Source organism: Oncorhynchus mykiss, chromosome 7 (assembly GCF_013265735.2).
Source record: "Oncorhynchus mykiss isolate Arlee chromosome 7, USDA_OmykA_1.1, whole genome shotgun sequence".
NCBI classification, from domain to species: Eukaryota; Metazoa; Chordata; class Actinopteri; order Salmoniformes; family Salmonidae; genus Oncorhynchus; species Oncorhynchus mykiss.
In genome coordinates this window covers 30,508,738-30,536,664 of record NC_048571.1, presented here as the reverse complement: position 1 = coordinate 30,536,664, position 27,927 = coordinate 30,508,738, and the positions used below count along the sequence as shown (strand labels likewise).

At 40.3% G+C, this 27,927-nt stretch overlaps 1 protein-coding gene across 2 annotated transcripts; it reads right to left on the bottom strand.

The window, feature by feature from the left end:
• Positions 1-537: 537 nt before the first annotated feature.
• LOC110527643 (charged multivesicular body protein 4b) lies at positions 538-27,404 on the bottom strand. Of its 2 annotated transcripts, none has more exons than XM_021609051.2 (5): positions 27,043-27,404; positions 8,941-9,118; positions 2,671-2,785; positions 2,249-2,378; positions 538-1,947 (listed from the first exon to the last, which is right to left on the bottom strand). In XM_021609051.2, the coding sequence occupies exons 1-5, from the start codon at positions 27,224-27,226 to the stop codon at positions 1,883-1,885; spliced, it is 672 nt and encodes a 223-aa protein (XP_021464726.1). In that variant the 5' UTR covers positions 27,227-27,404; the 3' UTR covers positions 538-1,882. The 2 variants fall into 2 exon arrangements, with proteins under 2 accessions (XP_021464726.1, XP_021464727.1); XM_021609052.2 differs by lacking the exon at positions 27,043-27,404 and adding an exon at positions 26,405-26,898.
• Between the last annotated feature and the right edge of the window lie 523 nt (positions 27,405-27,927).

Sequence of the window (27,927 nt, the reverse complement as noted above, 5' to 3'; positions counted from 1 at the left end):
TCACTTATCACAACATGACACTCATGAAGGTGTATGTATGCAACTTTCAAAGGAAGTGCGACGCAAAATGATACCTTGAGGTACATTACAATAATGGAGCTTATAAAGCTGACACCGCCTCAGAGCTTTTTTCACAAGCAACACAGTGGTATGCAAACAAAGATATTGACAGGGCTGTGCACAAGCTCATTAGAAGACTGAACTAATTCTTTATATTTGGGGAAAATAAGGTTAAGGTAATAAAACATCAGTACTACTGTAGTTCCATGCCATTCCAAAACAAATTGTATGAATCTTTTCCATTTTGTAATTTATTTTATTTTATACATGCTACATAATCTCAGACTTTGTCTGCAGATGACTGTGGCCTAAGAATAGCCCTTGCACAACCATAACCCTTGACCTAACACTTACTATTACATGAACCTTGGCCCTCTCAATAGTATAGATCTCATCACAAGCTCTTGCCATAACTCTGACCAACAGTACTTGATAAAGTAATGCACAGATATTCTTAGTAAAAAAATAACAAAAAAGCACATTTGTCAAAAGGTTTAATTTAGGCATACCATTAGAACAAGGGCAAGTTGTGATAGGCAGGGTAGGAAGACAGACCAAACAAAAATAGGAACCAGACTGCAAAAAACAGCCCCTTATACAAACGCACAGACCATGTCAGACATAACAAATGCGGTCATACCACATTAGTTAAATTTAGACAGAAAAAAAGAAAGAAGAAACATTTAAATTTGAAAACATCAAGCACCACGGTGAACTATAAAATAGTGGGGTAAGTTCACAAACTCAGAAAAGCCATGATGTTAATTAGACCTGACTGCCTAGAGTTTAAATACAATCAATTATCTCTTCCTACACACAACAGCATATCATTAAACAAAAAAAATACATAACTCTGAAAAGCCCAAACCCTAATAAACAACTTTTTAAAACCTCCTCTAGTGTTAATGTCTCTTAAAGATGAAAATGAACAAACAACCTCAGAGGTGCGCATGCTGTCACTCACACAGTCACTTCAGTTACACAAACCAGAACAGATATAGCACAAACATATTTCAAGAGAATTGTCACTGTGTTTGCAAAATGTAACTAGTTGTAGGTTCGGTTAGATTCATTCACTTCAAAGATACAGAAAGATACGTGTGAACCATCACGCAGAGAATAATTTCAAGGACACCATGTGGAGTTTTCCTCATAGTTATCTGCCTGCGTGAAAGTCAGAGTATCTGGAAGGATACTCATGATATAGTTCAATAAATCCAGCCAAAAGCTCATTTAAACCCAACAGCCCTGCAAATGGGAATCAAATTCTCCACGCTGGAAATTGATATTAATAAATATCATGTACAATCGGTGTATTTTAAGTGCATATTTTTACAAACAGATTCAAGAACAGCTGATTGCCATTTGAACACATGACTGATATTGTGCATAAACAACAAAATGGAATACAGGATATTGTAATATCTTGTTGCACTACACATTAACGGTATGAGGTATTAGAAATTCTACATGGAGGTTTTGAGGAGTCATTTTTATACTTTCTCCTCAAAATATATTTTGTGGGCTAAGAGAAGGAGGAAATGCAACAATGCGTTACAGATGAGAACAAGGTGAGGGACGCATAGAAAAACACATTTTTAAATGAGCCTTTTCTGTTTGGCTGCTCCAGAGATTTGGGGCTTTTGGTGGTGAAAGGTACAACATGCCATTGCCCCTCTATAGGAGATTGAGCTTGACAGGAAGCGAAAGGTTGTCAAGCTGTGTTTAGTCTTTTTTTTTTTTTTTTAAGTCTCTAAAACACATCACACTAAACCATAGTCTTTCTTTTCCACCTATAGCAGCTATGGAGTAACAGCAGTGGCTAGTTGGCGGCCCATGCCTCCAAATCCTTCATGTCATCCTCGTCTTCCTCTTGCTTCTTCTGTACTGTAAGAATAAACCACATTCATTTAATAGAGTAAGTAAGATTTTTCAATCTGCCTATAAATAAAGACTGAGGTAGCATATGCTACAATGTCTGACAATTACATTGACTTTTCAGTGTTTCATGTTGGGTATCGCACCAAATTATTAGTGTACATTTCTCTCTCCCTCCCCATCTCCACAGACAGTATTTTATAAACAAAGCATTGCAATGGTAAATTAAATTCCTGCCAGTGATCTTAAGAGATATTATCTAGCTTTAAAGGATGCTAAGCTTGAGTGGCTAAGCCAATATATCCATTACCTGCTGGTCTTGCAGGTAAGGATGTAGAGGGTACATTTGGCAGCGGTACATTCTCTGTGCTTGCGATTTCTAGCAGGTTTTTGTCTAGTTCCTCTTGTTCCAGTTCTTCCAATTCCGCCAAGAGATCATCCTAAACAAACAAATAAAACGTCATTAGGGGCTAGACATGTCTACATATCCAAAGAAGATAAGGATACATTTAATAACAACAACGATAGTAGATGACTGCAGTCTGATTCGATATGAGTCCTTGCTATCCGTGATCTTTGGGATGTCCCTACCCCATTGAAGTTGACATTTAAAATGGTTAAGGGTTGAAGTTAGGGTTCAGGGGAGGGACATACCAATGATACCGAATTACACTAACCCTTCGGTATGGAAAAATTGAGACATGCGCACTCAGCTTCTTAGCTTTATCTTACTTCATCAAATTCCTCTCCGAACCCTACGGGTTTAGAAATAGCGTCAGAGATTTCTTGTGCCAGCTCCTGCTGCTCTGTGATGTCCTGCATTAAGTCGTCCACTTTGTCTATGTCCCTGTGGAAAAAAAATTAATAAAACATTTAATTTGCAATGGACATCATTCATAGCAAATTCAGGAAAGAATAACAATGGCATTCTTAAAGATTTTCTAGCACAAGCCATTTCTGACATTACTACACCATGAGCTGCAATGATGAAATTCCCAAACATTTACATTGAAAAGAATTAGGAGATATGGAAAATGAAAATCAACCTTACAGCAGAAATTGGTGTTAGCATTTTATTACATTATTTAGAATGCAAAGTGCCTGTCACACGTGAAGTATTAAAAGAAAGTTGCATATTCTTCAGAAAGTATTCACACCGCTTTATTTTTACCACATTTTGTGTTACAGACGGAATTTGAAACGGATTAAATTGAGATTGTTTGTCACAGATCTACACACAATACCCCATAATGTCAGTGGAATTTTGTTTGAACATTTTTCAGAATTAATATAAATGAAAAGCTGAAATGTCTAAATAAGTTCAGGAGTAAAAATGGGCTTAACAAATCACATAAGTTGCATGGACTCAGTAATAGTTTTTTTTTTGAATGACTACCCCACACATTCAATAATTGATTGAGGCTATACAGATAATTGTATTTCAAGCACAGATTCAACCAAAGACCAGAGGTTTTTCAATGCCTCGCAAAGGAGGACATTGATTGGTAAAAATAAAAAAAGCAGACATTGAATATCCCTTTGAGCATGGTGAAGTTACTAATTAGGCTTTGGATAGTGAGTGAGCATGTCTCACTACAAATATACAGGTGTCCTTCCTAACTCAGTTGCCGGAGAGGAAGGAACATGCTCAGGGATTTGACCATGAGATCAATGGTTATTTGAAAACAGTGAAAGTGTTGTGATATGAGAAAACAACATTGTAGTTACTCCACAATACTAACCTAAATAACAGAGTGAAAAGTGTTTGATTACCACGGGTTGAAAAACTCATACTGTCCAGCCTCAAGCAAAGTTAGCAACAGTCTGACGCAGGCGCAGCATGTAACTTGGGTTTTGTTTTGTGTGAAAACATGACGGAAGGCAGTGACAGCGCTCGTGAGATTTTTCAGCCTTCTAAGAACTAAATCTGAAGTGTGGTCATACTTTGGGTTTTACAAGAGTGCTGAGGGAAACTTAATCGAAGATGGTCACCCTGTCTGCAGGACATATTTAAAAAATAAAATAATAATATATATTATTTAAAAAAATAAATCACAGTGAAAGTGGGCAACAATTCAAATCTCTTGAGTCATCTTCGTGACCACCACCCACTACTTTATAGCGAATGCAAGGTAAGTTAACTTTTGGCTCAATGCATGATGTGGGGACTTCGGAATGGGGGAAAATGTCATGGTTTGTCTGTCTAACTTGTCAATAATGTAAACTGAAGCTTTCAGTGTTACCTAAAACACTACACGTTGTTCTGCTGCTGTATGCGTTGTGTGTCTGCAGACTCTATTCGCCCAATGCACACGATAACACGTTAGGTTTAGTCACCCAACCAACATATTTTGTTCATTTAAAATCCGGCAGACGTCGACTTGGTTGTTCCAACAGGAGAAACACTATACACTCCTATGCAAGACTCCTATGCAAGACTCCTATGCAAGACTCCTATGCAAGACTCCTATGCAAGACTCCTATGCAAGACTCCTATGCAAGACTCCTGTATTCATGTAAATTGTTGGGATCATTGCAATTACTATCACTGTCTACTTTGTATTTACAGTGCCTTGCGAAAGTATTCGGCCCCCTTGAACTTTGCGACCTTTTGCCATATTTCAGGCTTCAAACATAAAGATATAAAACTGTATTTTTTTGTGAAGAATGAACAACAAGTGGTGCACAATCATGAAGTGGAACGACATTTATTGGATATTTCAAACTTTTTTAACAAATCAAAAACTGAAAAATTGGGCGTGCAAAATTATTCAGCCCCTTTACTTTCAGTGCAGCAAACTCTCTCCAGAAGTTCAGTGAGGATCTCTGAATGATCCAATGTTGACCTAAATGACTAATGATGATAAATACAATCCACCTGTGTGTAATCAAGTCTCCATATAAATGCGCCTGCACTGTGATAGTCTCAGAGGTCCGTTAAAAGCGCAGAGAGCATCATGAAGAACAAGGAACACACCAGGCAGGTCTGAGATACTGTTGTGAAGAAGTTTAAAGCTGGATTTGGATACAAAAAGATTTCCCAAGCTTTAAACATCCCAAGGAGCACTGTGCAAGCGATAATATTGAAATGGAAGGAGTATCAGACCACTGCAAATCTACCAAGACCTGGCCGTCCCTCTAAACTTTCAGCTCATACAACGAGAAGACTGATCAGAGATGCAGCCAAGAGGCCCATGATCACTCTGGATGAACTGCAGAGATCTACAGCTGAGGTGGGAGACTCTGTCCATAGGACAACAATCAGTCGTATATTGCACAAATCTGGCCTTTATGGAAGAGTGGCAAGAAGAAAGCCATTTCTTAAAGATATCCATAAAAAGTGTCGTTTAAAATTTGCCACAAGCCAACTGGGAGACACACCAAACATGTGGAAGAAGGTGCTCTGGTCAGATGAAACCAAAATTGAACTTTTTGGCAACAATGCAAAACGTTATGTTTGGCGTAAAAGCAACACAGCTCATCACCCTGAACACACCATCCCCACTGTCAAACATGGTGGTGGCAGCATCATGGTTTGGGCCTGATTTTCTTCAGCAGGGACAGGGAAGATGGTTAAAATTGATGGGAAGATGGATGGAGCCAAATACAGGACCATTCTGGAAGAAAACCTGATGGAGTCTGCAAAAGACCTGAGACTGGGACGGAGATTTGTCTTCCCACAAGACAATGATCCAAAACATAAAGCAAAATCTACAATGGAATGGTTCAAAAATAAACATATCCAGGTGTTAGAATGGCCAAGTCAAAGTCCAGACCTGAATCCAATCGAGAATCTGTGGAAAGAACTGAAAACTGCTGTTCACAAATGCTCTCCATCCAACCTCACTGAGCTCGAGCTGTTTTGCAAGGAGGAATGGGAAAAAAGTTCAGTCTCTCGATGTGCAAAACTGATAGAGACCTACCTCAAGCGACTTACAGCTGTAATCGCAGCAAAAGGTGGCGCTACAAAGTATTAACTTAAGGGGGCTGAATAATTTTGCACGCCCAATTTTTCAGTTTTTGATTTGTTAAAAAAGTTTGAAATATCCAATAAATGTCATTCCACTTCATGATTGTGTCCCACTTGTTGTTGATTCTTCACAAAAAAATACAGTTTTATATCTTTATGTTTGAAGCCTGAAATGTGGCAAAAGGTCGCAAAGTTCAAGGGGGCCGAATACTTTCGCAAGGCACTGTATGTAAATTGTGCATGGGGACATTGCATATACTCAAATGCAACACAGAAGATAGACTGTGTGTGTGAACAATAATAATAATAATAATTATAAAATGTAACACCAATAATAATACATTTGCTATTCCCTTGTTTACAGAGTGGGCGTGCAGCAGACAAACTCAGTGAAAGGCAGGCTGCTTATGCACCCACATCAAAAAATGCTCAAGACCTCACTGCAGCCCTTTCATATTACATTGCAAATAATATGATGTCATTTCAAATTTTTGAGAGGCCAGGCTTTCTGAGGCTGATGAAGGTTGGCTGTGCCTCACTACAAAGTGAGTGCTGCTATGTTTATTTGTTGTTTGTTTACTTGATTTACTTGCGGTTGTGTTCTTTTAAACCGGCACTAGGGAAACTTTTACCTCTCATGGCCACATGGTGCCATCTTGAATGTTAATGTTATTATTTTAATGCTTATGCACACAGAAAGTGCATAGTGCTGCTAATTTTATTTGTTGTTTGAACATTCCAAGAACATTTTAACAATACAGCGATAATTCTGATAACCGTGATAATTTGTCACAATAATTGTGAGATTAAAATGTTCATACCGTTTCATCTCTACAGACTACAAAGGGAAACCCAGACACGAGCTGGCCAGTGACGCGAGCCTACCAGACGAGCTAAATACCTTTTATGCTCGCTTCGAGGCAAGCAACACTGAAGCACGCATGAGAGCACCAGCTGTTCTGGACGAGACTGTGTGATAACGCTCTCCGTAGCTGATGTGCGCAAGACCTTCTAACAGGCCAACATTCACAAAACCTCAGGGCCAGACGGATTACCAGGACGTGTACTCAAAGCATGCCCGGACCAACTGGCAAGTGAAATTTTCAACCTCTCCCTGACCGAGTCTGTAATACCTACATGTTTCAAGCAGACAACTATAGTCCCTGTGCCCAAGGAAGTGAAGGTAACCTGCCTAAATGATTACCGCCCCGTAGCACTCACGTTGGTAGCCATGAAGTGCTTTGAAAGGCTGGTCATGGATCACATCAACAGCATCCTCCTGGATATCCTAGACCAACTCCAACTTGCATACCACCCCAAAAGATCCACAGATGACCCAATCTCAATCGCACTCCACACTGCCCTTTCTCACCTGGACAAAAGGAACACCTATGCAAGAATGCTGTTCAGAGACCACAGCTCAGCGTTCAACACCATAGTGCCGACAAATCTCATCACTAAGCTAAGGACCCTGGGACTAAACACCTCCCCCTGCAACTGGATCCTGGACCTCCTGACAGGCCGCCCCCAGGTGGTGAGGTTAGGCAACAACACGCCTGCCACACTGATCCTCAACACTGGGGCCCTTCAGGGGTGTGTATTTAGTCCCCTCCTGTACTCCCTCTTCACCCACAACTGCGTGGCCAAACACGACTCCAACACCATCATTAAGTTTGCTGATGACACAACAGTGGTAGGCTTGATCACCGACAACGATGAGACAGCCTATAGGTCAGAGACCGGCCAGTGTGGTGCCAAGACAACAACCTCTCCCTCAATGTGATCAAGACAAAGGAGATGATCGTGGACTACAGGAAAAGGCGGGCCGAACAGGCCCCTATTAACATCGACGGGGCTGTAGTGGGTCGAGAGCTTCAAGTTCCTTGGTGTCCACATCACCAACAAACTATCATGGTCCAAAAACACCAAGACAGTTGTTAAGAGGGCACGACAACACCTTTGTCCCCTCAGGAGACTGAAAAGATTTGGCATGGGTCCCCAGATCCTCAAAGTTCTACAGCTGCACCATCGAGAGCATCCTGACCGGTTGCTTCACCGCCTAGTATGGCAACTGCTCGGCATCTAACTGTAAGGCACTACAGAGGGTAGTGCGTACGGCCCAGTACATCACTGGGGCCAAGCTTCCTGCCACCTAGGACCTATATAATAGGCAGTGTCAGAGGAAGGCCCAAAAAATTGTCAAAGACTCCAGTCACCCAAGTCATAGACTGTACTCTTTGCTACCGCACGGCCAGCGGTACCGAAGCGCCGAGTCTAGGACCAAAAGGCTCCTTAAAAACATTCTATCCCCAAGCCATAAGATGGCTGAACAATTAATCAAATGGCCACCAGACTATTTACATTGACTCCCCCCCATTTGTTTTGTACACTGTTGCTACTCGCTGTTACTTATCTATGCAGTCACTTCATCCCTACTTACATGTACAAATTACCTCGACTAAGCTGTACCCCCGCACATTGACTCGGTATCGGTACCCCCTGTATAGAGTCTCGCTATTGTTATTTGATTGTGTTACTTTTTATTTATTTTTTACTTTAGTTTATTTGGTAAATATTTTCTTAACTCTTTCTTGAACTGCACTGTTGATTAAGGGCTTGTAAGTATGCATTTCACGGTAAGGTCTACACTTCTATTAGGCGCATGTGACAAATAAAGTTTGATTTGATATTTCAGTTTTTTATTTTTTTATTCTAAAAACCTGTTATTGACTTGTCATTGAGGTATTGTGTGTAGATTGATGAGTGTGTAGATTTAATCAACGTAATAAAATGTGGAAAAGGTCAATGCACTGTATATAGTGTGTGACTTTATTTTCATATAGTTTACTCTCTGTTATTCAACACCTCTATAAACATTTGTGGGTGCATCACCTTGTGCTTTTTACTAGACAAATATGAAGTAGAACAATGTGGGCCTGGGTCAACAGAGGCACTCTGTTGCATTCTTGGAGGTGTGGGTGTGTGTGTCTTTCATGGAGCATTTGTGAAACAGAAGTGGAGGTGGCCCTTACATGTTTTCATGGGCTGCCTTCATGGCCTTGGCAGCAAAGCCCATGTTCTTCAGCACTTCGGTGTTGGTGTTGGCGTTCTCTAGCGCCTCCCTCTGGAACTCGATGGTGGACAGCGTGCCATCGATCTGGCCCAGCTGCTTCTCGTACCGCTTCTTTCGTTTTAATGCCTGCAGAGCAGCTGGATGCAAGAGGAGAGGAAGGAGAGACAACTGTGAGAGGATATGTGGGGTGGGAATACTAATGGAGCAGCATAAGCCTAAAGCACTGCAAGAGGAAATACAAAATATAACGCTGTTCATTTGAGTCGTTTAACTCTGTATTCACTGGGAGACCTTGTATAGGCTTACAATACGTATTTAATTGAGTCGAGACATTATCTGAAGTATCTTAGATGTGATAAGATGCTTTCACTGCATAGCTTGTAGATTTCTAGATCACATCTTACCTTGAACCTCCCTAGAACTAATTTCAGACATGGTTCAAATACCTGACTAAACTCAACAATATATACAGTTGATAGAATAATTTGTATGTTTAAGATGAAATGTGTTAGAGTCATAATCCAATAAGGTGTGTGACTAGGCCATTGTGTTACTATTTCGCAATATGAGCTGGGTATAGTTGAGACATTCAAGGACAACTGAACTGTCGACTTGTGATAACGGTAAAACTAATAACTGGAAAGAGGCCTCCCCACCCTAGGGAGGAGAAAAACAGTTAGAAATGTCTAGGCTTGCAGAAGATGATGAAACATGTTGCAGAAGGTTGATAAACGATGTATGTGAACTTTGGAAAAAAACAGCCCACCTAAAGAGAGGTGGAGTTTCAACTGATGCGAGTTCATTTCTGTGTTAATTTCTATTGCAGAATCTGAGACTTTGTCTAATTCTTTATTAACCGGAGATTTACGACCTCTGGGAAATAGACAAAGCTTGAGTGATAGTTGAGTTCAACCATTGAGATAGCAAAATTCTTGTGACAACAGTACTAGCCAAAAGTTTGGACATACCTACTCATTCAAGAGTTTCTTTATTTTTTAAATATTTTCTACATTGTACAATAATACTGAAGACATCAAAACTAGGAAATACCACATATGTAATCATGTAGTAAACAAAGTGTTATAAAATATCTAAATATATTTAATATTTGAGATTCTTCAAAGTGCCACCCTTTGCCGTGACAGCTTTGCACACTCTTGGCATTCTCTCAACCAGCTTCACGAGGTAGTCACCTGGAATGCTTTTCCAACCATCTTGAAGGAGTTCCCACATATGCTGAGCACTCGTTGGCTGCTTTTTCTTTACTCTGCGGTCTAATTCATCCAAAACCATCTCAAATGGGTTGAGGTCGGGTGATTGTGGAGGCCAGGTCATCTGATACAGCACTCAATCACTCTCCTTCTTGGTCAAATAGCCCTTACACAGCCTGTTTTGGGTCATTGTCCTGTTGAAAAACAAATGAGTCCCACTAAACCCAAACCAGATGGGATGGTGTATCACTGAAGAATGCTGTGGTAAACATGCTGGTTAAGTGTGCCTTGAATTCTAAATAAATCACATTGCCACCAGTAAAGCACCCCCACGCCTCCTCCATACACGGTGGGAACCACCAAAGGACAGATTTCCACCGGTCTAATGTCCATTGGTCGTGTTGCTTGGCCCAAGCATGTTTCTTCTTCTTATTGGTGTCCTTTAGTGGTTTCTTTGCAGCAATTCGACCATTCGCACAGTCTCGTCTAAACAGTTGATGTTGAGATGTGTCTGTTACTTGAACTCTGAAGCATTTATTTGGGCTGCAATCTGAGTCTGGTAACTAATGAAATTATCCTCTGAAACAGAGGTAACTCTGGGTCTTTCTTTCCTGTGGCGGTCCTCACGAGAGCCAGTTTCATCATAGTGCTTGATGGTTTTTGCAAATGCACTTGAAGAAGAAACTCTCAAAGTTCTTAAAATTCATTGACATTTCTTAAAGTAATGATGGACTGTTGTTTCCCTTTGCTTATTTGTTCTTGCCATAATATGGACTTGGTGTTTTACCAAATAGGGCTATCTTCTGTATACCACCCCTACCTTGTCACAACACAACTGATTGGCTCAAACGCATTAAGGAAAGAAATTCCACAAATGAACTTTAAACAAGGAACACTTGAAATGCATTCCAGGTGACTACTTCATGAAGCTGCTTGAGAAAATGCCAAGAGTGTGCAAAGCGGTTATCAAGGCAAAGGGTTGAAGAATCTAAAATATATTTTGATTTGTTTAACACTTTTTTGGTTACTACATGATTCCATGTGTTATTTCATAGTTTTGATGTCTTCGCTATTATTCAACAACGTAGAAAAAAGTACAACTAAAGAAAAAGCCTTGAATTAATAGGTTTGTCTAAACTTTTGACTGGTACTGTAGATTGTTTCTCTCTCTAATGTCGGAAGTCCGGTAGCCTTCACATGTAGATTGTTGTTTTTGCCAGCCAATCAGAGCGGCATTACTGTCAAAATTAGTTCCATGTGTAGAAAGTGAAGTGAGAACTCAATGCAAAATGGGATTAAAATTCAGGAACAAAAAATTTGCTCGCTAGCTACGTTAGCTCAGCTAGCTTCTCTAGGTTACTCGGATTTGATGTAGTCAGGCCAGGCATTGTCAAATGGGATGATAGATAGCCATGCCAATTTAATGTTATGTTGGCTACTGTGTCTCTCCCTCTCCTGTCCACTCTGCTCCACACACACACAAAACACTCCATCCCAGATATGTAAATTACTTAAGTAGAAATAATTGAAAGTACTAAAGTAGTTTTTTGGGGTAATCTGTACTTTACTATTTATATTTTGGACAACTTTTACATCACTACATTCCTAATGACAATTATATACATTTTTCCTGACACCCAGAAGTGGTCGTTTCATTTTTAAACGCTTAGCAGGACAGGAAAATGGTGCAATTCACACACATCAAGAGAACATCCCTGTTCATCTCTACTGCCTCTGATCTGGCACACTCACTAAACACAAATGCTTCGCTTGTAAATTATGTCTTAGCCAGGGCACGCTCCAAAACGATCCATCAATTTAAAAAACAAGAACATGGTGCAGTCTGATTTGCTTAATATAAGGAATTTTAAAATATTTATACACTTTTACTTTTGATACTTAAGTATATGCAAAACCAAATACTTTTAGACTTTTACTCAAGTAGTATTTTACTGGGTAACTTTCACTTGAGTCATTTTCTATTAAGGCATCGTTAGGCATAGCCTCTGCACAGGCTTTCAACAACATTATCTTTCGTCATGATTATGCATCCAATTGTAGCATAATCATGATAGGACAAAGGTTGACATCGCCCAACCCTAGTACATGATATCTTTAGGCAGAGGTAAGACCAAGTCACAAGCAAGTCTCAAGTCACAAGGTCCGAGTCTCAAGTCACAAGGTCCGAGTCTCAAGTCACAAGGTCCGAGTCTCAAGTCGAGTCCCAAGTAGGACAGGTCGAGCCTTGAGTCAAGTAAATCATACATTCTTAAGAGGAAGTCGAGTCACAAGTTCTAAGTCAAGTCAAGTCTGAAGTCAAGTAAAAAAAAAATTAAAAAATCTATATATGCAATGACTTGTTCAACAAAAAATATTTTTTGAGGCTATCAGACAGCCCTTTTCGTTATTTTGTCTTCAACACATTTTGATTCTGTGATTGTAAAATAGGGACCTGCATTCTGCATGAAATCAGCAGAAGGCAACGCAGGTTGACGTGCTCATTGTGTAGAGTCTTGGTAATCCAACGATGAAAGTTGATTTACCAAATATACACGTGCAATATCTCAAAATAAATAGCCTCTGTATTAGACTTAACATGTACTATTTGAACAGACACAGGTAGAGGGCAAGACTGCACAGTGTCCCCTTGAGAAACCAAATTGAATCTGTCAAACAGGTACATAAGCACTTAGCCCCTGCCAGGACCATACAATTACCCAATTACAACCAATACACTGATTCTACAATGTAAAAGGAAATTTCCACATACATTGGTACATTCGACTTAATCAGACTTAGTGATTATTAATTACATCAACATTAATACATTGAACAATCATTTTCTCTTATTCAAGGTACTGACTCCAAGGCTACAGCCTATTTCTATGCACACTGAGGCTTGCACTCCTATCACGCACAACCAGAATGACAGAGACATAGGACACAGCACTCCAATATAACCTGAGAAGTATGAACAAAGGAAACCATACATTAATTTAATTTAACAAAACTTATGCCTAATGAGTCTTGATCATTCATGTTCACAATAAACATTATGCCCACTCAGAGGGTAAGAAATGCTAGGCTAAATGAAAATGTATTGCATCAAACATGAAACAGAAATGTCTAACATGCTGGCCACAGCGTTTGCGTCGCGAGTAGAGGTCGACCGACTATGATTTTTCAACGCCGATACCGATTATTGGAGGACCAAAAAAAAGCCAATACCGATTAAATCGTTCGATTTAAAAAAATTTTTTACATTTGTAACAATGACAATTACAACAATACTGAATGAACACTTATTTTGACTTAATATAATACATTAATAAAATCAATTTAGCCTCAAATAAAATGTTCAATTTGGTTTAAATAATGCAAAAACAAAGTGTTGGAGAAGAAAGTAAAAGTGCAATTTGTGCCATGTAAAAAAGCTAACGTTTAAGTTCCTTGCTCAGAACACGAGAACATATGAAACCTGGTGGTTCCTTTAAACAGGAGTCTTCAATATTCCAAGGTAAGACGTTTTAGGTTGTAGTTATTATAGGACTATTTCTTTCTATACCATTTGCATTTCATATACCTTTTGACTATTGGATGTTCTTATAGGCACACTTTAGTATTGCCAGTGTAACAGTACAGCTTCCGTCCCTCTCCTCGCCCCTACCTGGGCTCGAACCAGGAACACATTGACAACAGCCACCCTCGAAGCAGCGTTACCCATCGCTCCACAAAAGCCCTCTGCAAGGGGAACAACCACTCCAAGTCTCAGAGCGAGTGACGTTTGAAACGCTATTAGCGCGCACCCCGCTAACTAGCAAGCCATTTCACATTGGTTACACCAGCCTAATCTCAGGAGTTGATAGGCTTGAAGTCATAAACAGCTCAATGCTTGAAGCACAGCGACGAGCTGCTGGCAAAACGCACGAAAGTGCTGTTTGAATGAATGCTTACGAGTCTGCTGGTGCCTACCACCGCTCAGTCAGACTGCTCTATCAAATCATAGACTTAATTATAACATACAGTAATACGAGCCTTAGGTCATTAATATGGTCGAATCCGGAAACTATCATCTCGAAAACAAGACGTTTATTCTTTCAGTGAAATCCGGAACCGTTCCGTATTTTATCCAATGGGTGGCATCCATAAGTCAAAATATTCCTGTTACGTTGCACAACCTTCAATGTTATATCATAATTACGTAAAATTATGGCAAATTAGGCAGCCCAAACTGCAAAAGCGCATTTGTTAAATCCTCCCCCGTTTGGCGAAGTTGGCTGTCTTTGGAAGATTTTAGATTTTAGATTTTTTCGCGAATACGCACCGCATCGATTATATGCAACGCAGGACACGCTAGATAAACTAGTAATATCATCAACCATGTGTAGTTAAATAGTGATTATGATTGATAGATTGTTTTTTATAAGATAAGTTTAATGCTAGCTAGCAACTTACCTTGGCTTCTAATGCATTCGCGTAACAGGCAGGCTCCTCGTGGAGTGCAATGAGAGGCAGGTGGTTAGAGCGTTGGACTAGTTAACTGCAAGGTTGCAAGATCGAATCCCCGAGCTGACAAAGGTAAAATTCTGTCATTCTGCCCCTGAAGAAGGCAGTTAACCCACCGATCCTAGGCAGTCATTGAAATTAAGAATGTGATATTAACTGACTTGTCTAGTTAAATAGATAAATAAAAGGTGTAATATATATATATATATATATATATTTTTTTAAATCGGCCAAATCGGTGTCCAAAAATACAGATTTCCGATTGTTATGAAAACTTGAAATTGGCCCGATTAAAACCGATTAACCGGTAGACCTCTCGTCGCGAGCGTTACAAAATAAACTTAAACATACATGTTATTGTCAAAGACCCCAGCCACCCCAGTCATAGACTGTTCTCTCTACTACCGCATGGCAAGAGGTACCGGAGTGCCAAGTCTAGGTCAAAAAGGCTTCTCAACAGTTTTTACCCTCAAGCCATAAAACTCCTGAACAGGTAACCAAATGGTTACCCGGACTATTTGCATTGTGTGTGTCCCCCCCCCCCCAACCCCTCTTTTACGCTGCTGCTACTCTCTGTTTATCTTATATGCATAGTCACTTTAACTATACATTCATGTACATACTACCTAAATTGGCCCAACCAACCAGTGCTCCCGCACATTGGCTAACTGGGCTATCTGCATTGTGTCCCACCACCCGCCAACCCCTCTTTTACGTTTCTGCTACTCTCTGTTCATCATATATGCACAGTCACTTTAACGATACCTACATGTACATTCTACCTCTATAAGCCTTGCTACTCTTTTTTCAAATGTCTTTCTACTGCGGTTTTATTTATTTCTTTACTTACCCACACACACACACACAACTTTTTTTTGGCACCATTGGTTAGAGCCTGTAAGGTAAGCATTTCACTGTAAGCTTTACACCTGTTGTATTCAGTGCACGTGACAAATAAACTTCGATTTGATATTCAATTATTGCGCCAATGAGCGTCTGTGTTGCCAAGAGCTAAAATAGAAGTCAGTCGTTCATGTAACTATGAAAGTTAGATGTCAATCGCCATATAAAGTCCAAAGAAGAAAAAGCCTGGAAGGAGGAGATGACTAGAAACGATTCGGTTGACCGTGTTATGTGTGGATTAATTGTCGGAGCAGAGGACCTTGTGCATTTCAGGTAAAATAACAACTGCAAGCTAGCTAGCTAAATAGCCATAAATGTTTAATGCTTTTTGACCTGTCCCCAAATGAATATAATTGGTTCAGAGTTTGTTTTTGATATTTTAACCTGTGTGTCGTGATTGTGCTTGGTGTGGGGGGACAAAATCAATTTGCGCACGATGTCATGCGGCCGGTTGGGGTACTACAGTGTAAGTGTTGCAATAAATGTTAAATCAAATCAAATTTATTTGTCATGTGCTTCGTAAACAGGTGTAGACTAACAATAATGTACAGAGAAAAAAAAGAGAAATAGAAAAGTAATAAATATACAATGAGAAATTATAACTTGGCTATATACATGGGGTACCAGTACCGAGTAGATGTGCAGGGGTACGAGGTTACGGAGAGGGAATGATGAAACGCTAGCAATTATTGTAGGATTAGATGGAATATACACTGATACAATATACAATATACAATATATACAGTGTACAAAACATTAGGATCAGCGTACTAATATTGAGATGCACCCCCTTTTGCCCACAGAACAGCCTCAATTTGTCGTATTCCATAGGGATGCTGGCCCATGTTGACTCCAATGCTTTCCACAGTTGTGTCAAGTTGGCTGGATGTCCTTTGGGAGGTGGACCAGTCTTGATACAGTGCCTTGCGAAAGTATTCGGCCCCCTTGAACTTTGCGACCTTTTGCCACATTTCAGGCTTCAAACATAAAGATATAAAACTGTATTTTTTTGTGAAGAATCAACAACAAGTGGGACACAATCATGAAGTGGAACGACATTTATTGGATATTTCAAACTTTTTTAACAAATCAAAATCTGAAAAATTGGGTGTGCAAAATTATTCAGCCCCCTTAAGTTAATACTTTGTAGCGCCACCTTTTGCTGCGATTACAGCTGTAAGTCACTTGGGGTATGTCTATCAGTTTTGCACATCGAGAGACTGAAATGTTTTCCCATTCCTCCTTGCAAAACAGCTCGAGCTCAGTGAGGTTGGATGGAGAGCATTTGTGAACAGCAGTTTTCAGTTCTTTGCACAGATTCTTGATTGGATTCAGGTCTGGACTTTGACTTGGCCATTCTAACACCTGGATATGTTTATTTTTGAACCATTCCATTGTAGATTTTGCTTTATGTTTTGGATCATTGTCTTGTTGGAAGACAAATCTCCGTCCCAGTCTCAAGTCTTTTGCAGACTCCATCAGGTTCTTCCAGAATGGTCCTGTATTTGGCTCCATCCATCTTCCCATCAATTTTAACCATCTTTCCTGTCCCTGCTGAAGAAAAGCAGGCCCAAACCATGATGCTGCCACCACCATGTTTGACAGTGGGGATGGTGTGTTCAGCTGTGTTGCTTTTACGCCAAACATAACGTTTTGCATTGTTGCCAAAAAGTTCAATTTTGGTTTCAGCTGACCAGAGCACCTTCTTCCACATGTTTGGTGTGTCTCCCAGGTGGCTTGTGGCAAACTTTAAACGACCCTTTATTGATATCTTTAAGAAATGGCTTTCTTCTTGCCACTCTTCCATAAAGGCCAGATTTGTGCAATATACGACTGATTGTTGTCCTATGGACAGAGTCTCCCACCTCAGCTGCAGATCTCTGCAGTTCATCCAGAGTGATCATGGGCCTCTTGGCTGCATCTCTGATCAGTCTTCTCCTTGTATGAGCTGAAAAGTTTAGAGGGACGGCCAGGTCTTGGTAGATTTGCAGTGGTCTGATACTCCTTCCATTTCAATATTATCGCTTGCACAGTGCTCCTTGGGATGTTTAAAGCTTGGGAAATCTTTTTGTATCCAAATCCGGCTTTAAACTTCTTCACAACAGTATCTCGGCCCTGCCTGGTGTGTTCCTTGTTCTTCATGATGCTCTCTGCGCTTTTAACGGACCTCTGAGACGATCACAGTGCAGGTGCATTTATACGGAGACTTGATTACACACAGGTGGATTGTATTTATCATCATTAGTCATTTAGGTCAACATTGGATCATTCAGAGATCCTCACTGAACTTCTGGAGAGAGTTTGCTGCACTGAAAGTAAAGGGGCTGAATAATTTTGCACGCCCAATTTTTCAGTTTTTGATTTGTTAAAAAAGTTTGAAATATCCAATAAATGTCGTTCCACTTCATGATTGTGTCCCACTTGTTGTTGATTCTTCACAAAAATACAGTTTTATATATATTTATGTTTGAAGCCTGAAATGTGGCAAAAGGTCGCAAAGTTCAAGGGGGCCGAATACTTTCGCAAGGCACTGTACACATGGGAAACTGTTGAGTGTGAAAAACCCAGCAGCGTTGCAGTTCTTGACACTCAAACCGGTGCGCCTGGCACCGACTACCATACCCGGTTCAAAGGCACTTGTTGGATTCTAGCTTGAAATATATACTTATTCATGTTACTATACTTGAACTACTTTACATGTATAATGTTATTGTCAAATCTCATGGATCCTATGGAGAGGGCCAAAGGGTAACAGTCTGGTTTCAGTCACTGATAAGGTTTGATAGCCGTGGATTAGGGAGGAGTGAGGAATGTGGGCCGAGGTCATGTCAGATGAAGTGACAAGGAACAGTTCTATTACACACACCACCTAAGTTTCTGCCTAGCAATAGAGACGTATTGGCTTTATAGACGAGCAAGGAGGAGACTCAGCCTAATAGGAGGGTATAAATACTTGTACTGATGGAAACAGGTCTATGTATTTTCAGCTGTTTGACCCAGTGGGTAAATAAACTTGGTTTCAGCTTTGACTAGTTGTCCGTTAGTTTTTCCCTCTGTTTGTCAAAACCTAAAACACTTAAATATTTTGTCTTGCCCATTCACCCTGAGTGTCTCAATTGTCTCAAGGTTTAAAAATCCTTCTTTAACCTGTCTCCTCCTCTTCATCTACTCTGATTGAAGTGGATTTAACAAGTGACATCAATAAGGGATCATAGCTTTCACCTGGTCAGTTTATATCATGGGAAGAACATGTGTTGCCGCCTTGGGTTATCTCAAGTTCAAGTTCGATGACCAAATAACTGAACTAAATATTGTTCAGAAACAAGAATTGGCAACGTCACTAAAGTTCAAAACATTAAGAAAGCACAAAGGTTTTGGGCTAAAGGGTGAGTAGTCATTTCAAATAGAAATATATCATATTCTTTGACGTTCAACAGATGTACAGCCGTTGGCAGGAAGAAACTCTCCCAACTGAGTTTAAAAGTCTCCCATTCAATGGTGTTTTCTTTCAAGTTGTGGGCACAAAGACCTATTTTGCCACCATGGGAAAGACACTCGACAAACAAAAGCCAAAGATAAATATATGCCAAGGCGGCATAAGTTCAAAGACAGATCACTGTAATTTATAATATACACTTTTATAACATTCATTTCATTTTAATAATGTTGCAGTACTAACAATGGAAGTTTCCCCTTACACTGTTAAGAGTCCTGAGTGTCGAGAAAGGTGCCATGTACAGTGGGGAGAACAAGTATTTGATAACCTGCAAAATCGGCAGTGTTTCCTACTTACAAAGCATGTAGAGGTCTGTAATTTTTATCATAGGTACACTTCAACTGTGAGAGACGGAATATAAAACAAAAATCCAGAAAATCACATTGTATGATTTTTAATGAATTAATTTGCATTTTATTGCATGACATAAGGATTCGATACATCAGAAGAGCAGAACTTAATATTTGGTACAGAAACCTTTGTTTGCAATTACAGATATCATATGTTTCCTGTAGTTCTTGACCAGGTTTGCACACACTGCAGCAGGGATTTTGGCCCACTCCTCCATACAGATCTTCTCCAGATCCTTCAGGTTTCGGGGCTGTCGCTGGGCAATACGGACTTTCAGCTCCCTCCAAATATTTTCTATTGGGTTCAGCTCTGGAGACTGGCTAGGCCACTCCAGGACCTTGAGATGCTTCTTACGGAGCCACTCCTTAGTTGCCCCGGCTGTGTGTTTCGGGTCGTTGTCATGCTGGAAGACCCAGCCACGACCCATCTTCAATGCTCTTACTGAGGGAAGGAGGCTGTTGGCCAAGATCTCGCGATACATGGCCCCATCCATCCTCCCTCCCCTCAATACGGTGCAGTCGTCCTGTCCCCTTTGCAGAAAAGCATCCCCAAAGAATGATGCTTCCACCTCCATGCTTCACGGTTTGGATGGTGTTCTTGGGGTTGTACTCATCCTTCTTCTTCCTCCAAACACGGCGAGTGGAGTTTAGATCAAAAAGCTATATTTTTGACCACATGACTTTCTCCCATTCCTCCTCTGGATCATCCAGATGGTCATTGGCAAACTTCCGACGGGCCTGGACATGCACTGGATTGAGCAGGTGGACCTTGCGTGCACTGCAGGATTTTAATCCATGACGGCGTAGTGTGTTACTCATTTCTTTAAGACTGGGGTCCTTCCTTTTTTTTTACTAGGCAAGTCAGTTAAGAACAAATTCTTATTTTCAATGACGGCTGGGAACGACAGATGTGTACCTTGTCAGCTCGGGGATTTGAACTTGCAACCTTCCGGTTACTAGTCCAACGCTCTAACCACTAGGCTACCCTTCCTCATAATCAGTGATACCCCACGAGACCTTGCATGGAGCTCCAGACCGAGGGTGATTGACCGTCATCTTGAACTTCTTCCCTTTTCTAATAATTGCGCCAATAGTTGTTGCCTTCTCACCAAGCTGCTTGCCTATTGTCATGTAGCCCATCCCAGCCTTGTGCGAGTCTACAATTATATCCCTGATGTCCTTACGCAGCTCTCTGGTCTTGGCCATTGTGGAGAGGTTGGAGTCTGTTTGAGTGTGTGAACAGGTGTCTTTTATACAGGTAATGAGTTCAAACAGGTGCAGTTAATACAGGTAATGAGTGGAGAACAGGAGGGCTTCTTAAAGATAAACTAACAAGTCTGTGAGAGCCGGAAATCTTACTGGTTGGTAGGTGATCAAATACTTACAGTGGGGCAAAAAAGTATTTAGTCTGCCACCAAATGTGCAAGTTCTCCCACTTAAAAAGATGAGAGAGGCCTGTAATTTTCATCATAGGTACACTTCAACTATGATAGACAAAAAGAGAAAAAAAATCCAGAAAATCACATTGTAGGATTTTTTATGAATTTATTTGCAAATTATGGTGGAAAATAAGTATTTGGTCACCTACAAACAAGCAAGATTTCTGGCTCTCACAGACCTGTAACTTCTTCTTTAAGAGGCTCCTCTGTCCTCCACTCGTTACCTGTATTAATGGCACCTGTTTGAACTTGTTATCAGTATAAAAGACACCTGTCCACAACCTCAAACAGTCACACTCCAAAATGCACTATGGCCAAGACCAAAGAACTGTCAAAGGAAACCAGAAACAAAATTGTAGACCTGCACCAGGCTGGGAAGACTGAATCTGCAATAGGTAAGCAGCTTGGTTTGAAGAAATCAACTGTGGGAGCAATTATTAGGAAATGGAAGACATACAAGACCACTGATAATCTCCCTTGATCTGGGGCTCAACGCAAGATCTCACACCGTGGGGTCAAAATGATCACAAGAACGGTGAGCAAAAATCCCACAACCACACAGGGGGGCCTAGTGAATGAACTGCAGAGAGCTGGGACCAAAGTAACAAAGCCTACCATCAGTAACACACTACGCCGCCAGGGACTCAAATCCTGCACTGCCAGACGTGTCCCCCTGCTTAAGCCAGTACATGTCCAGGACCGTCTGAAGTTTACTAGAGAGCATTTGGATGATCCAGAAGAAGGGAGAATGTCATATGGTCAGATGAAACCAAAAAATAACTTTTTGGTAAAAACTCAACTCGTCATGTTTGGAGGACAAAGAATGCTGAGTTGCATCCAAAGAACACCATACCTACTGTGAAGCATGGGGGTGGAAACATCATGCTTTGGGGCTGTTTTTCTGCAAAGGGACCAGGACGACTGATCTGTGTAAAGGAAAGAATGAATGGGGCCATGTATCGTGAGATTTTGAGTGAAAACCTCCTTCCATCAGCAAGGGCATTGAAGATGAAACGTGGCTGGGTCTTTTAGCATGACAATGATCCCAAACACACCACCCGGGCAACGAAGGAGTGGCTTCGTAAGAAGCATTTCAAGGTCCTGGAGTGGCCTAGCCAGTCTCCAGATCTCAACCCCATAGAAGATCTTTGGAGGGAATTGATAGTCCGTGTTGCCCAGCAACAGCCCCAAAACATCACTGCTCTAGAGGAGATCTGCATGGAGGAATGGGCCAAAATACCAGCAACAGTGTGTGAAAACCTTGTGAAGACTTACAGAAAATGTTTGACCTGTCATTGCCAACACAGGGTATATAACAAAGTATTGATATAAACTTTTGTTATTGACCAAATACTTATTTTCCACCATAATTTGCAAATAAATTCATTAAAAATCCTACAATGTGATTTTCTGGATTTTTTCCTTCATTTTGTCTGTCATAGTTGAAGTGTACCTATGATGAAAATGACAGGCCTCTCATCTTTTTACGTGGGAGAACTTGCACAATTGGTGGCTGACTAAATACTTTTTTGCCCCACTGTATGTCATGCAATAAAATGCTAATTAATTACTTAAAAATCATACAATGTGATGTTCTGGATTTTTGTTTTAGATTCCGTCTCACAGTTGAAGTGTACCTATGATAAAAAATTACAGACCTCTACATGCTTTAAGTGGGAAACACTGCCGATTTTGCAGGTTATCAAATACTTCTTCTCCCCACTGTAAGTCCATTCAGTTATTATTTAATATTTTGCCATCTTCCATAGCTTGAAGAACATGCTTTTGTACAGAGACGGAAACTGGTTAAAAAATACCAAGGTGGACTGCAGGGCTATAATAAACGTCGCCCACATTATCTACTTTCCTGTTTTGAAGCAATACTTCGGGATTTTGGTAATGAGGCCCTTTTACTACTTCCCCAGAATCAGATTCATTTTTATGTCACTGCATGCGGTTTGAAGGAAGTTTCTAACTAGTGCAATTGCTAAATAGCGCCTATTGAGGATAGTATATTCTGGCTGGGGGAGTTTTGTTAAGAGCCCAAATCTCTCATTCTGAACGTTAAAACGCATCAGTTGCTATACAGTTTTGGAAACATAAGGAACATATTTCATATCAGAGAGAAACAATTTTCTAAAAACAAAAAAAGGTTAAAAATGCACTATGCAGAAATCACTCAACTATTTCCTGGTTGCTAAAATTCTAATAGATCGCCTAATTCCAGTTTATGTGACAAAACAATCAAGTTGAATGTAGAGAATGATTGTACCATCTAAACCACTGTGAAATATATTTTCAGCTGTTTGAAGCTGGTGTACAAAACCGAAAGTAAAAGATGCAAATACAAAACAGATATATAACTAAAATGTCTATTTGTATTCGGGCCAGGATGCAAACAAGTTACATATTGCAGCTTTAAATTACTACAAACCTTTATTTATTATTTATTTTACCTTTAATTTAAACCGGGAGTCACCATTGAGGGGTCACAAGGGAGCCCTGCATATACAATTCAAATTCATCTTATATCAGATACAATGTAAAACAAACTAAAATACAGCACATCACAAATTTTCAAGAAAAAAAACCCATACAATTCTCAGTACTAAAGTCCCAAATCAATACTTTAAATTCCCAAATGGCACCAGAAAATTGAATTGTAATGTATTTTCTAGTTGGTTCCAGCATAAGGTGCATTAAAATTAAAAGCAGATTTACCTAGTCCAGTGGAGACCTGAGGAACCTCAACCCTGTGAATGTGTTTAGCATCTCATGTTTTTATACTTTAACAACAAAGTTGGATAAGTTTGAATCTCGTGAAGTAGAGCCTTGTAAACAAAAAGGGAATAATTAAGTGATTTAAGGGACTTTAATGAAGACCAGCCAACCTTTAGGTACAGGATGCAGTGGTGAGTATTTCAAATGGCGCTATGGTAGAAGGCATCCAAAGGTTTAAGAGTAGTGACTGCTGCAATCTGGTAAAGGATGTCACCATAGTCAAGAACTGGCAGGAAAGTTGACTGTGCTCTCTAAATAGCGGGAAGCAGATTGAAGCAAGATAAAAAAAAAAAGATGAAAAAAGAAATGTTTTAAAGTCCACTTTAAATCTTAGCTTTTTAACTAGCTCATCCATATGTTTTTTAAATATTAGTCAATACAAATGCCCAGATATTTATAGCTGGGGACCCGATCGATGGGAGAACCATCCAATGAATAAATATGTAGTCCATCTGAAAAATGTTTGGGAGAATTAGAAAACAAAATGTATATAGTCTTTACCGCATTAAGTACAAGTTTTAAACAAACCAGTGTTTTCTGTTAGAGCTGCAATCTGAGCTTGTTGCCTAACATAGCTTGGTCAATAGTTGGGGCCATGGCATACATACAGTCAGGTCCATAAATATTTGGACATTGACCAAGTTATTATTTTAGCTGTCTACCACAAATAATGAATATGAGGGTATTTACATCCAAATCAGATGAACGGTGTAGGAATTACAGCACTTTGTACATGTGCCCCCCTTTAATTAAGGGACCAAAAGTAATTGGACAATTGGCTGCTCAGCTGTTCCATGGCCAGGTGTGTGTTATTCCCTCATTAGTTAATTTACAAGTAAGCAGATAAAAGGTCTAGAGTTAATTTCAAGTGTGGCATTTGCATTTGGAATCTGTTGCTGATAACCCTCAAGATGAAGTCCAAAGAGCTGTCACTGCCAGTGAAGCAAGCCATCATTAGGCTGAAAAATTAAAACAAACACATCAGAAAGATAATTGATTTGGCCACACATAATGTTTCTACTATTTGGTACATTCTTAAAAAGAAAGAACACACTGGTGAGCTCAGGAACACCAAAAGGCCCAGAAGACCATGGAAAACAACTGTGGTGGATGACAGACAAATTCTTTCCCTGGTGAAGAAAAGCCCCTTCACAACAGTTGGCCAGATCAAAAACACCCTCAAGGAGGTAGGCGCATCTGTGTCAAAGTCAACAATCAAGAGAAGACTTCACCAGAGAAAATACAGACGGTTTACCACAAGATGTAAACCATTGGTAAGCCTCAAAAACAGCAAGACCAGATTAGAGTTTGCCAAAAAACATCTTTAAAAGCCTATGGACAGATTTTTTTTTTAATTTTTTTTATTTTACCTTTATTTAACCAGGCAAGTCAGTTAAGAACAAATTCTTATTTGTGGGTTAACTGCCTGTTCAGGGGCAGAACGACAGATTTGTACCTTGTCAGCTCGGGGGTTTGAACTCGCAACCTTCCGGTTACTAGTCCAACGCTCTAACCACTAGGCTACCCTGCCGCCCCAGGTGAGGCAAAGATCAACTTGTACCAGAATGATGGGAAGAGAAGAGTATGGAAAAGGGAAGGAACTGCTCATGATCCGAAGCATACCACCTCATCTGTGAAGCATGGTGGAGGTAGTGTTATGACGTGAGCATGTATGGCTGCCAATGGAACTGGTTCCCTTGTATTTATTGATGATGTAACTGCTGGCAAAAGCAACAGGATGAATTCTGAAGTGCTTAGGGCCATATTATCTGCTCAGATTCAGCCAAATGCTTCAAAACTCATTGGACGGCGCTTCACATTGCAGATGGACAATGACCCGAAGCATACTCCGAAAGCAACCCAATACTTTAAGGCAAAGAAGTGAAACGAAGGCGAAACGCCCAACGAACAAGCAGGAACTGAAGACCGCTACAGTAAAGGCCTGGCACAGCATCAACAGGGAAGAAACCCAGCATCTGGTGATGTCTATGGGTTCCAGACTTCAGGCAGTCATCGACTGCAAAGAATTTGCAACCAAGTATCAAAAACAATTTAATTTATTATTGTTAGTTTGTCCAATTACTTTTGAGCCCCTAAAATTGGGGGGCTATGTATAAAAATGGTTGTAATTCTTACACGGTTCATACAGTAATTTTGACAAAACCCTTACATTAAAGATGAAAGTCGACACTTTAAGCACATCTTGATCGTTTCCTTTCAATTCCATTGTGGTGGTGTACAGAGGCAAAATGAGGCAAATTGTGTCACTATCCAAATACTAATGGATCTGACTGGGTGTCGTCTGCATACATTACCGATTACCACTTTGCATTTGGAACGGTTAGTTTAATTATACCTAATAACCAAATCCTTGATGATCACTAGATAAAATAAAATGTCTCTCCTCTTCCCCTGCACACACATCATCACACTGTCTCTCCTCTTCCCCTGCACACACACATCATCACACTGCCTCATCTGATTGGTCGTTTAACGTGAACCGCAAGCCGAAATAAACGTCATCATACTCCTTGAACAGATTGGTTGAGTAGGCAGGCCTTCTGACTTTGTGGCTGTGGTATCTAGTGACGACCATTTCTATTGGAGAAGCAGTTTCTGCATATCTTGATACTGTATTGCAGGGGTTGGCAACCCAGTTGCTGGAGTGTCGCAGGTACTGCAGGATTTGTCCCGACTAGAATTGATCAGTTCAGTGATCGATTAATAATCAACATACCTGGTCTCAAGTGGCGCAGCGGTCGGTCTAAGGCACTGCATCTCAGTGCTAGAGGCATCACTACAGACCCTGATTCGATCCGGGGCTGTATCACAACTTGCCGTGATCTGGAGTCCCGTAGGGCGGCGCACAATTGGCCCAGCGTCGTCCGGGGTAGGCCGTCATTGTAAAATAAGAATTTGTTCTTAACTGACTACCCTAGTTAAATAAAGGTTAAATAAAAACGTTCCACTCAAAACCATGAAGTGCCTGTGGAACTCTTGGACTAGGGTTCCCTACCCCCACTATACCGTCTTTGCTTGAAGTTAGCTAAATCCATTACATTTGTACGATACAGCCTATTGACTTTGTGGCTGTGGTACTTCGTTCTTCCTGTGAAGTTGTTGGATAAAAAACTAGCCAGTTAGCTAATCATACCGCGTTCACGTGCTAGTCGGAACTAGGACATTTCCGTCTTGGAAACTCGTTTTAGAAACACGAGCTCCGAGTTCCCCGGTTGAAGGTTCCAGAATCAACTATTGCTATAGTATAAGAAGCTCTGCGCAAATACAACGTTCATTTTAACTAGTCTGGAGGTTCCGAGTTTAAGATAGTAGTTGAACATGGCATGATAAAACCGTATTTCTCATAGATCTCACCTCTTTTATTTTTTGTGCCATTCTTCTTCGCAGTGATGAGTTCCTGGTCAATCTTTTTCTCTAAAAAGTCCTGTTTCTTCGTCAACATTTCCTCAGTGTCTCGAAGTCGCTGGATCGCCTCCTGAGGGCTAGCAGATTTCCCACCTTTACCTCCAGCGCCAAATAACTTCCCCAACAAAGACATATTTGCGCTGAATAATAACAGCAACTGATATTACAAATTCTATAGCAATTAACAGGATTCAACTAGTCTCGTATTTTCTCTCTCGCTGTCACTCGCCCAGCAGAGCTGCTGTTGTTGTTATTTCTTCTTCCTCTTTCCAACCAGGCCTCGTGATGTCAGCACGTCACCAGGGCGTGGGTCAATGACGTAGTGAGAGGGAAAAAGTTAAATGTTTCACATGTTCCTATGTTAATGATCCCTTCACAGTATTCCTCCAACAGAAAGAAGATCACTGATCTGCCAGTATGGGTACACATCTGCATTACACATGGATTACTAATTTGTTACTTTTATTTTAATTGTTTTACTTATCTATTTTTTTTTACTCAACACTTATTTTTTTTAAATGCATTGTTGGTTAAGGACTTGTATGTAAGCAATTTCACTGTAAGGTGTTGTATTTGGCGTATGTGACAAATACAATTTGATTTGATTTGATGCAAAAGCTTATAGACCTATAGACCCTGTTGCAATAGCGATTTTAGCATGCAAATCTTGATGTGGCAATAACAACAAATATTAAGTGGGATGCATGCCAGCAAAGCCACAACACTAAACAATACATGAATTGCACTATAACGACAAACGGTGCCCACAAACTGTTAGGGCCTACATAAAGCTGTCCCAACATCTTAGCACTGCTACACCTTGCTATCAGCAGA